Raw genomic sequence first — 12557 nt, 5'->3', positions numbered from 1 at the left:
AGTAGCTGATAAGATCATCCAAGAGATTAATCTGTTTGAATTATTGTAGATTTTGGGTGAAACAATAAAATTTTTAGCCAGGCAGAAGATTAATTCCATCACTTTGGTTATTTCTACACCTTTCAGAAATAGTTACAGTACTGTAAACTAGTATTGAGTGTGTCTTCGTTGAGTCTGAGCGATCTGTTCCCATCTGGTTGTTTCAAACTGTTGGAGATGACTTGATTCTCATTTGGATATATTCAGGATGCATCGAATGCTGAAAGATAGGAAAAATGTTAGAACTTTCTAATAAGATTAACCTGAGATGATAACAAAGTGAGAAATGTACCATTGTCCAGTTTTCATGAGATGGATGGCATCATTGATCTGCTCCAGATCCATTTTGTGGGTTATGAACTCATCAAGCATTATTTTGCCAGTCATGTAGTCATTAACCAGTTTTGGAAGAGAGTCCTTGAGCTTAAAACCTTTTTCAAATAAACAAAAATGAATACATGCACAGACATGTACCCTCAAAGTCGAAGAGCATAAACTTACAGCTGGTTTACCTCCTAAAAGGGTTCCCTTCCAGGTTTTCCCAGATATGAGTTGAATTGGCTTTGCTGAAAAGTCTGCATCAGTATAGCCAACCAAAACACTCACACCCCAACCTTTAATACATGACTCCAGTGCAGCTCTCTGCGGTCAAAAACCATTAAACTCACACACAGAAGAATTGCAAGTACTGAAAGCCTTTAAACAAGCAAGTAAATGCATGCACTTTACAGTTGAGGCTTACCGATACTTCAGTGTTTCCCACACACTCGAGTGAGAAATCCACTCCTCCATTGGTAAGTTCTGCCAGTACTTCAGAGATGGGTTTATCATATGCTTTCGGATTCAGAAAATCAGTGGCACCAAAGACCTTCGCCTTCTCAAACTTCTTCTCATTAATATCCACTGCAAAGATGCGGGAGGCTCCGGCATTTTTACAGCCCATGACTGCAGCCAGACCTACTGCACCCAGTCCAAACACTGCACACACTGAGCCTGGAGTGACCTTCACACAAACAAACAAATCACTTGTGTAACGCACCTGAAAGGTCCCGTTCTTCGTGATCCCATGTTTTAAACTTTAGTTAGTGTGTAATGTTGCTGTTAGAGTATAAATAATATCTGTTAAATTCTAAAGCTCAAAGTTCAATGCCAATCGAGATATTTTATTTAACAGAATTCGCCTACAAAAAACGACCCGTTTGGACTACATCCCTCTAGTTCCTGCAGTAATGACGTCACTAAAACAGTTTTTTTGACTAACCTCCGCCCACATGAACACGCAAAAAGGGGGCGTGGTCTTGTTGCGCTCTGACGGAGAAGAGGAAGAGTTGCGTTTGTGTTTGTCGCCATGTCGTCGAAACGCTGTTATTTTCATCTCGGAGTCCAATCACCTTTGTTTGGGCTTCCCAGGGACGCTGTACTTGGAGATTAATGGTTACAATTTATGTTTAACTCGGTTCCCAAAAATTATAATCCACATGTAAAACTATGTGCAGCACATTTTGCTGAGGACAGCTTCCTCATTCTCAATCAGTTTAATGCCGGATTCACACAAAGATTATTCTTGAAAGATGGAGCAGTTCCCTCTTTGTCTGGAGAAGGCGTTGTTTATGGACCACAACCGCTACTTGTATGTTATTATTTAAGTTGGTGCGTTTAACAGTTTCTGTAACTTATTACACAAAGGGCAACGCTGTTTAGCTTTGTTAACTAGATGTTAGGGCTGCGCAAAAAAATCGAATGTGATTTCATTGCGCATCTCATCAGTAAAAACGCTCCTGTGATTATAAGTACATCTCCAGCACATGCTCCTGCCCACTTGCTTCTCAAAACTACTCCAATACTAGCCCAATCGCGTTTCCAGGAGGGCAGCCTGCGCTAAGCTGATGTCGAATCACAACACAGGAACCGCTGGCCCAATCAGAACTCGTTACGTATTTCTGTAGGAGGGACTTTATAGAACAAGGAAGTCATCAGCCCGTTTTTATGACAGTGAAAACAGCGGTATACAGATAGGTGAATTGTGTGAAAATAATTTGTTTTTTTACACGCGAAACATGAACACATGTTATAAGTCGTTTTGATAACGAGTGGCGCCGATACAGGATGGCTGCCTCCGTGACGTGCTCTGCAGTTGTTTTTGTGTTTTTGTTAGTTCGTCCTGTCTTTAGTTATATTCCTGCAATCAGTTTCACCAGGGACGAATTGCTGGATATTCGGCAACACACATCTCCCGATATTTCACCGGTTTTTTCGACTATTCTGATGTTTTGCTGGACATTCTTGTCGGCGGAGCGGCTGCGCTGATCACACGCTTCAAGAGGACGCGCAGACGGGGAAAAAGAGCTGGCGCGCTCGTGATACTCAGAAAACGCGGATTTCGAACGCCGTTGCCCAGCATCCATCTGGCAAATCTCTGCTCTCTACCCAACAAAACGGACGAACTGCTTCTGCTCTCTCGGACAAATAAAGATTTCTCCCACTCTGCTGCTCTGTGTTTCACGGAAACTTGGCTGAATGACACCATACCGGACAGCGCGCTCCATCTGCCGGACTTTCAGCTGTTTAGAGCGGATCGCGACGCAGAATCAACGGGGAAATCGCGCGGCGGCGGGACATGCTTTTACATCAATGAACGGTGGTGTACAGATGTAACTGTGTTAAAGAAGACATGCTGCTCAAATCTCGAAACGCTCTTCATTAACTGCAAGCCGTTCTATTCGCCGCGGGAGATTCATTCGTTCATTCTGGTTAGTGTTTACATCCCTCCTCAAGCGCACGTGAGCTCAGCTTTACAGAAACTCGCTGAGCAGATCACAGAGACAGAACAACAACACCCCGACTCTGTTTTAATCATTCTTGGGGACTTTAATAAAGCCAATCTCTCCCGTGAACTGCCAAAATACAGACAGCATGTTACTTGTCCCACAAGAGACAGTAATATATTGGATCACTGTTACACAACAATAAAGGATGCATATCACTCTGTTCCACGAGCAGCTTTGGGACATTCTGATCACCTTCTGGTTCATCTTATACCGACCTACAGGCAGAAACTAAAATCAGCTAAACCTGTATTAAGGACTGTAAAAAGATGGACTAATGAAGCAGAGCAGGATTTACAATCTTGTTTTGACCTCACTGATTGGAGTGTTTTTGAAGCTGCTGCCACCGATCTGGATGAACTCACAGAGACCATAACATCATATATCAGTTTCTGTGAGGATATGTGTATTCCTACCAAGACTCAACTAAATTACGACAATGACAAACCGTGGTTCACTGCAAAACTCAGACAGCTCCGTCAGGCCAAAGAAGATGCTTACGTGAAGGGGGACAATGTCGTGTATAAACAGGCTAAATACACACTGGAAAAGGGGATCAAAGTGGCAAAGAGGAATTATTCTGAAAAAATAAGGACTCAGTTCACTTTGAACGACTCCGCATCAGTGTGGAAAAGCCTAAAGAAGATCACCAATTACAAGACACCACCCCCCAGCACTGTGGAGAATCAACGACTGGCAGACGATCTGAACGAGTTTTACTGCAGGTTTGAAAGAACACCCATCACCTGCCCTGAACACCTCTCCACACAACCATTCACACCATTCACAACTCCTGCAACCAACCCTGAATGCCTCTCCAAACAACCGTTCACACCATTCACAGCTCCTGCAACCCATCCTGATCACCTCTCCAATCAAGTGCTCTCATCATTCACACCTCCTGCATCCCCCCTCTCCCCCACACCTGCAATACAGATCAGCGAGGATGCGGTGCGCCAGGTCTTCCGGAAGCAGAAAAGGAAAAAAGCACCAGGCCCAGATTGCGTTACACCAGCCTGTCTGAAATCCTGTGCTGACCAGCTGGCCCCCATCTTCACACAGATCTTCAACAGATCGCTGGAACTGTGCGAAGTCCCTTCATGCTTCAAACGCTCCACCATCATCCCTATCCCAAAGAAATCCAAAATTACAGGACTAAATGACTACAGGCCTGTGGCTCTAACGTCTGTAGTCATGAAGTCATTTGAAAAACTGGTGCTGGCCCACCTGAAAGATATCACTGGACCCTTGCTAGATCCTCTTCAGTTTGCCTACAGAGCAAACAGGTCTGTGGACGATGCAGTAAACATCGGACTGCATTATGTTCTGCAACACCTAGACAGACCGGGGACCTATGTGAGGATCCTGTTTGTGGACTTCAGCTCTGCCTTCAACACGATCATCCCAAACCTCCTCTTGCCCAAACTAACTCAGCTCTCCGTGCCCACCTCCGTCTGTCAGTGGATCAACAGCTTCCTGACAGACAGGCAGCAGCTAGTGAGACTAGGAAAATACACATCCAGCACCCGTACAATCAGCACCGGAGCTCCCCAGGGCTGTGTTCTCTCCCCACTGCTCTTCTCCCTGTACACTAACGATTGCACATCTAAGGACCCCTCTGTCAAGCTCCTGAAGTTTGCAGATGACACCACACTCATCGGCCTCATTCAGGACAGTGACGAGTCTGCTTACAGACAGGAGGTTAAAGAGCTGGCTGTCTGGTGCACTCTCAACAACCTGGAGCTTAACACGCTCAAAACAGTGGAGATGATCGTGGACTTCAGGAGAAACCCCCCTGCACTCCCCCCACTCACCATCATGAACAGCACTGTGACTGCAGTGGAGTCATTCAGGTTCCTGGGCACCACTATCTCTCAGGACCTGAAGTGGGACATTCACATTGACTCCATTGTGAAAAAGGCCCAGCAGAGGTTGTACTCCCTTCGCCAGCTGAGGAAGTTTATCCTGCCACAGGATCTTCTGAAACAGTTCTACTCCACCATCATCGAATCCATCCTCTGCACTTCAGTAACTGTCTGGTTCAGCTCAGCTTCTAAATCTGACCTCAGAAGACTACAGAGGGTAGTCCGGACTGCTGAGCGAATTATCGGTACAACCCTCCCATCTATTCAAGAACTGTACTTATCCAGAGTGAGCAAAAGGGCTGTTAAAATCACTCTGGACCCCTCACATCCAGCACACTCCCTCTTTGAACTGTTGCCATCTGGTCGACGCTACAGAGCACTGAGCACCAGAACGACCAGACACAGGAACAGTTTCTTCTCAGGCAATCCATCTTATGAACAGCTGATAATAACTGTGGGACACACTACACTATTTATATTTATATACACTACACTTTTTATCCAACACACATACTTAGCGTACACTTAAATCTTTTGCACATAATATACATGTACATACATGGAACACAATACACTACTTATATTTATATTTATATACACATACACTTATTTATCCAACACACATACTTAGCGTACAGTTAAAACTTTTCCACATAATATACATGTACATACATAAATGCTCATTTTAATATACCTGCCATACATTGTCAATTTGTATATTGTCAATCCTTACCCACCTATTTGTATTTTTTTGTATTTTTTATTCCTTATTGTGTTTTTTGTTCTGTCACTGTTATGTTGCACTGCGGAGCTCTGTCACGAAAACAAATTCCTCGTATGTGTGAACATACCTGGCAATAAAGCTCATTCTGATGCACACTGTAAACACAATCAAAGCTTAAAAAAAGCGCGAAAAACGGGACCTTTAATATTTACCTTACTGTTCAAGCCACAGCTATTTGAACTCTTAAGTCGGAAAACTAAAGTGTAAACTCTATTAAAGATTAATTAATTTCCCTCAATAAGTGACATCTGCACTTTTTGTCTTCTTTTTTTCTCCATGAAAAATCATGTAGTTGCAACATATGCTCTTCAATAATTTGCATGCAGTACTAACCTTGGCCACCAGGTGACAATATCAGTTTGAGTTTGAATGGTGCAATCACAGGAAGATTTTGAAAACCTTGTTTAGTTACCACACAATATTGGTTATTGTTGACAAGATTGTTAATTATTTTTTTCTGTTATGCAGCACAGAAACATCACATCAGACGGGCAATTTCGAATCTTGATAGAAGCAGTAAGTGGAAACTGTACAGGTCCTTCTCAAAAAATTAGCATATTGTGATAAAGTTCATTATTTTCCATAATGTAATGATAAAAATTTAACTTTCATATATTTTAGATTCATTGCACACCAACTGAAATATTTCAGGTCTTTTATTGTTTTAATACTGATGATTTTGGCATACAGCTCATGAAAACCCAAAATGTCTCAAAAAATTAGCATATTTCATCCGACCAATAAAAGAAAAGTATTTTTAATACAAAAAAAGTCAACCTTCAAATAATTACGTTCAGTTATGCACTCAATACTTGGTCGGGAATCCTTTTGCAGAAATGACTGCTTCAATGCGGCGTGGCATGGAGGCAATCAGCCTGTGGCACTGCTCAGGTGTTATGGAGGCCCAGGATGGGCACCCCAGACCATCACTGACTGTGGGTACTTGACACTGGACTTCAGGTATTTTGGCATTTCCTTCTCCCCAGTCTTCCTCCAGACTCTGGCACCTTGATTTCCGAATGACATGCAAAATTTGTCCAAAAGTCCAGTGCTGCTTCTCTGTAGCCCAGGTCAGGCGCTTCTGCCGCTGTTTCTGGTTCAAAAGTGGCTTGACCTGGGGAATGCGGCACCTGTAGCCCATTTCCTGCACGCGCCTGTGCACGGTGGTTCTGGATGTTTCTACTCCAGACTCAGTCCACTGCTTCCGCAGGTCCCCCAAGATCTGGAATCGGTCCTTCTCCACAATCTTCCTCAGGGTCCGGTCACCTCTTCTCGTTGTGCAGCGTTTTTTGCCACACTTTTTCCTTCCCACAGACTTCCCACTGAGGTGCCTTGATACAGCACTCTGGGAACAGCCTGTTCGTTCAGAAATTTCTTTCTGTGTCTTACCCTCTTGCTTGAGGGTGTCAATGATGGCCTTCTGGTCAGCAGTCTTACCCATGATTGCGGTTTTGAGTAATGAACCAGGCTGGGAGTTTTTTAAAGCCTCGGGAATCTTTTGCAGGTCTTTAGAGTTAATTAGTTGATTCAGATGATTAGGTTAATAGCTCGTTTAGAGAACCTTTTCATGATATGCTAATTTTTTGAGATAGGAACTTTGGGTTTTCATGAGCTGTATGCCAAAATCATCAGTATTAAAACAATAAAAGACCTGAAATATTTCAGTTGGTGTGCAATGAATCTAAAATATATGAAAGTTTAATTTTTATCATTACATTATGGAAAATAATTAACTTTATCACAATATGCTAATTTTTTGAGAAGGACCTGTATTTCTAATTTCATAACAGCTTTTGCATAATATTTTGTTTATATTAGCTTAGTTATTATTTAGTTTGCATTGATATTAAGTAGTTAGGTCATAGTCATATTTAGGTATGGTATGAGTCTTTGAATCATTCCACAGATCTGAATCGTTGATTCATTAATGAACACATCTCTAGTGTGTGTTTCTCAGAGACTTGGAACAGAGCAAAAATACGCAAAGCAAGTGTCTATACATACCCCAGCTGTGTTGACAGCAGCTCCATAACCAGTAGAGACGCCGCAGCCAAGCAGACACACGCGGTCGAGTGGGGCATCATCAGCAATCTTCACCACATAAATCTGTTTGATGACAATGTATTCAGAGAAGGTACCAGTGCCTGTGAACTGCAGAATGGGCTGACCACGGCAAGTGAAACGTGTTGTGGGATACGACATCAAATCAACGTGATAATTTAACCTGAGAAAAAAAAAAAAAAATTGTAACGTTAAGGTTTCAAAAACAGAGGGATGAATGAAATATGTGAAAAGTTGTGTTGTTTCTATTTCTCACCAGCTGCGTTCACACAAGTTTGTTTTTGGACTCTTGCAGAACCTGCATTCTCCACACTGAGCGGCCGAGACTGGAATGACCTTATCACCTGTTTACCACAATACACAGATGTGTGTGTGTGTGTGTGTGTGTATATATATATATATATATATATATATTTATATATATATATATTTATATATATATTTATATATATATATATTTATATATATATATATTTGTTGTTATTGTTATTAACCAGCATATGTATAGCTAGAGTTATAGGGAAGTAAAAAAAAAAAAAAAAAAATTCTTGTCATAATTTTCTCACACTTATGATGTTCCAAGGGATGAGAAATCAAACCATGTATTGGCCTGGTAACATTATGTAAACTGCAATTACAAGAATTGCACCGCTGCAGATGTCATATCATATTAATCTATCAATAAATACACACACACACACACACCTTGTACTCTCTGATGTTCGCTCTGCTCGGCGCCCCTGCGGATTGAAGCCCCCCTAAAAAGGGCCTAGTGACGGCCCTGTTCCAAACCATATATATATATATATATATATATATATTATATATATATATATATATAGTAATGTAAATTTTTATTTTAGTATTATTTATATATTAGTATTTATTAATATTTTGATTTAGCTATGTTTTTATATTTTCAGCTTTCATTTTAATTTTACATTTTATTATTTTTTTTATTTTGTTGTTTTTTATATTTTTCTTTAGCTTTGATTCAGTTTTAGTTTTAGTAATTTTAGTACTTAAACTTATTTCAGTTAGTTGCCTATATATATATATATATATATATATATTTATATATATATTTTTTTTTAATTTACAATTTTCAACTAATACTGTATGTATTTAAATTTATTTAATCTTTAATTCAATTACTGAATATGTACTTTTAGTTTTCGTTAAAAATAAGTATTGTGTGAAGTATTGTATTGGTTGCTTATAAGTGGCTTTCAAGCTTTAAAATGTATTTTATAGAATATGCTGAAGCTTTATGTGAGAAAGAGACCAAAATTTATGTAAGTCATACAGGCTTGGAATAAACATGGGAGTGAATAAATGATTAACTTTAATTTCTTGCTAGACTATGCTTTTTAAAATAGAAATCAAGACATTTTATTTTGTGACCTGGTTTGAAATCAGTGACTCCAGGTCCCACACTCTCCACCACACCAGCGCCCTCATGTCCCAGGATAGTGGGAAAGCCCCGGTTGTCCTTCCCTTCAAACAGGTGGAAAAGCTCGGTGTGACACAGACTTGAAGCTACAATCTGTGATGGTGAAAAAAACTTGTTTACCAATACATGTTGTGTTGCATGCTTTAACAACTGATGTGTGACAACTTTCATGGGACATTTCCCACCTTAATTCGTATTTCTCCTTCCTGAGGTGGGCCGACTTCTATTTCCTCCATTATCACAGGGTCCTTGGGCTTCCAGGCCACAGCAGCCCGACATTTAATCACCTTCAGCAAATAAAAGAACTTGGTTCAGCATGTTTTATAATGGCTGACTACAGATGACTATAAATGCTGAGCTTGACTGGTTCAAAGATCACTGCTCTCTAACCATAGTTAGAGGTTGTCCAGCCAATGAAATCATCAAAACTTGTTTTAAGAGCCACAGCTATCTGTGATTTCACTGTAACTAAAGATAAATATTAACTCGATGAAACTGCCTATGCAGGAACAATTTGATGGAAAACTAGGAGAATTACAAATGGAACCTCAAAAAATTGTGCATTTGTAAAAAAAAAAAAAAAAAAAAAAAAAGACTTGTTAGATGATGATATGAATAATGCACGAATGTCACTTTGCACTTTTACATTTGGCCTCCAAACCTCTTTATGTAGTCTTTATATATATTCTTTAGTCTTTATATGGACAGTCAGTCTTGATATATTGCATCATAGTTAGTAAATTATTGCAATCAATTTTGCATCACAATAATAACACATTTCTAAATAATGTAATACAAGACATTGATCTTGATTTCCCCCCCCATCACTTTAACCAGTGTTTGCTTATGATAGCTACAGTAGCTAGCTCAAAGCTTTGATAACAATCTTATGAGTCTTATTCATTTTGCATTACGTTGATTATTTGGAATAAAAATTTACTTAATTGTAGATGTCTTTGCCTTGTAAATTGTTTCCTTATGCAATCAATGTAATGAACGTATATGGGATTTGAGTCGTATTAAAAATGCATTAACTATTAAAAGAGACCAAAAGACAAGTTTACAGACCTTTCCTGCAGTGGCCATTTTCAAATGTAGTCGTATTGCTGTGATGAATACAAAAAAATGCAGAGCTTTTCTGGTGCCTGTTCTTATACTCAGGTTTTATACATGAAGCAATCTCTCTCGCTCTCCCTGCCACTCTCTCTCTCTCTCTCTCTCTCTCTCTGATTGTTAGATTGTTACTCTATTTTCTGAATTTGATTTTACGAGAGCTGGTCTCTATTGGTCTCTTATTATATTTATTTATGACTCAATCATGCATCACTCATTTATAAGAGATATTCAGAGTAAAGAGCAGTTTAACCTTCAATGAAGTTATTCAAAAGCATAATTAGTGTAAAAGTCAACTGTGATAAGACTGTTTTCTCCATGATTTAACAGAAGAATTATCATTCTATTACTCTATTACTAATTATATTAATTGTAAGACATGTGGAGAATGAGGAAAGATGGCCTCTAGTGTAATTGTGTAGAGAACACAAGACTGACACTTTGACTGGGCAAAGAAGAGTAATGGTGCTTTCAAGTTGTTCAGCACACTGAAAACTGAATAAAACATAAAAAAGATAAAATGTATAAATCAAACACAGCTGATTCAAAATCTTTATTCATCATTTTGTAGAATTAGAGTACATTTAGCTAATTTATTACAATATCTTTCTATTTACCAACTTCTAGACAATGAATTTAACCATGCTTTTAAACCAAATTAATGTATAACTGATCTACTCAAAATAAGAATTTGTTTAACTGAGAATACACCTGCAAAGGTTTCCTGAGCCTTCAAAATGGTCTCTCAGTTTGGTTCACTAGGCTACACAATCATGGGGAAGACTACTGATCTGATAGTCCAGAAGACAATCATTAATACCCTTAACAAGGAGGGTGAGCCACAAACAGTCATTGCCAAAGAAGATGGCTGTTCACAGAGTATTCAAGCATGTTAACAGAAAGTTGAGTGGAAGATAAAAAATGTGGAAGAAAATGATGCACAACCAACCGAGAGAACCGCAGACTTATGAGGATTGTCAAGCAAAATCGATTAAACATCACAAGGAATGGACTGAGGCTGGGGTCAAGGCATCAAGAGCCACCACACACAGACGTGTCAAAGAATTTAGCTACAGTTGTCATTGTTCCTCTTGTTAAGCCACTCCTGAACCACAGACAACGTCAGAGGCGTCTTACATGGGCTAAGGAGAAGAAGAACTGGACTGTTGTCCAGTGGTCCAAAGTCCTCTTTTCTTGCTTTTTGAGAGCAAGTTTTGTATTTCACTTGGAAACCGAGGTCCTAGAGTCTGGAGGAAGGGTGGAGAAGCTCATAGCCCAAGTTACTTGAAGTCCAATGTTATGTTTCCACAGTCTGTGATGATTTGGGGTGCAATGTCTTCTGCTGGTGTTGGTCCATTGTGTTTTTTGAAAACCAAAGTCACTTCACCCGTTTACCAAGAAATTTTGGAGCACTTCATGCTTCCTTCTGCTGACCAGCTTTTTGAAGATGCTGATTTCATTTTCCAGCAGGATTTAGCATCTGCCCACACTGCTAAAAAAACAAAAGTTGGTTAAATGACCGTGGTGTTGTTGTGCTTGACTGGCCAGCAAACTCACCATAACTGAATCCCAAAGAGAATCTACGGGGTATTGTCAAGAGGAAAATGAGAAACAGGAGACCAAAAAATGCAGATGAGCTGAAGGCCACTGTCAAAGAAACCTGGGCTTCCAATACGACCTCAGCAGTGCCACAAACTGATCAGCTCCATGCCACACTGAACTGAGGCAGTAATTAAAGCAAAAGGAGCCCCTACCAAATATTGAGTACATGTACAGTAAATGAACATACTTTCCAGAAGGCCAACAATTAAATAAAAATACTTCTTCTGAAGTATTCTAATTTGTTGAGATCGTGAATTGGTGGGTTTTTGTTAAATGTGAGCCAAAATCATCACAATTAAAAGAACCAAAGACTTCAGTCTGTGTGCATTGAATTTATTTAATACACAAGTTTCACAATTTGAGTTGAATTAGTGAAATACATGAACTTTTCCACGACATTCTAATTTATTGAGATGCACCTGTATTTGGGCTGGATGATGTACAGTGAAGGCTGTCAACAAAGCATACAGTGTGAGATTCATGAAATGACCAATTAACACTGTTCTCACGCTCACATGGCACACATCCATTTTCTCACACATTGAAAAACAAACTTCAAACGCAAGCAAGGGCACTCTTAACACTTCTGGCAACTTCCGCAGTGCCCATTTGTCTTTGCACTCAGTGAGCATCAAAAGTTTTTATTTACTACGTGATTCATAGCATTGAGCAATGTAGCCAATCACAGACACACTGTAAATTATAGATTAATTGTGCAGCGCAGAGATGATTATAATGGAACTTTTTGAGATTGCAGTGAACTTAATTTAGTGACAGTTTTATTGATTATAAAGGAAGCATTATTTGCACACTCT

At 39.7% G+C, this 12557-nt stretch overlaps 1 protein-coding gene across 1 annotated transcript; it reads right to left on the bottom strand.

Moving 5' to 3' along the window:
* Positions 1 to 70: 70 nt before the first annotated feature.
* On the bottom strand, positions 71 to 10248 carry adh8b (alcohol dehydrogenase 8b). The gene is made up of 9 exons (XM_059566412.1): positions 10096 to 10248; positions 9213 to 9314; positions 8979 to 9120; positions 7831 to 7918; positions 7518 to 7737; positions 782 to 1042; positions 552 to 681; positions 332 to 470; positions 71 to 259 (listed from the first exon to the last, which is right to left on the bottom strand). Exons 1-9 carry the CDS (start codon positions 10111 to 10113, stop codon positions 229 to 231), a joined length of 1131 nt encoding a protein of 376 aa, XP_059422395.1. The 5' UTR covers positions 10114 to 10248; the 3' UTR covers positions 71 to 228.
* Between the last annotated feature and the right edge of the window lie 2309 nt (positions 10249 to 12557).

Source organism: Carassius carassius, chromosome 14 (assembly GCF_963082965.1).
Source record: "Carassius carassius chromosome 14, fCarCar2.1, whole genome shotgun sequence".
Taxonomy (NCBI): Eukaryota; Metazoa; Chordata; class Actinopteri; order Cypriniformes; family Cyprinidae; genus Carassius; species Carassius carassius.
This window is presented reverse-complemented; position numbering and strand designations above follow the sequence as displayed.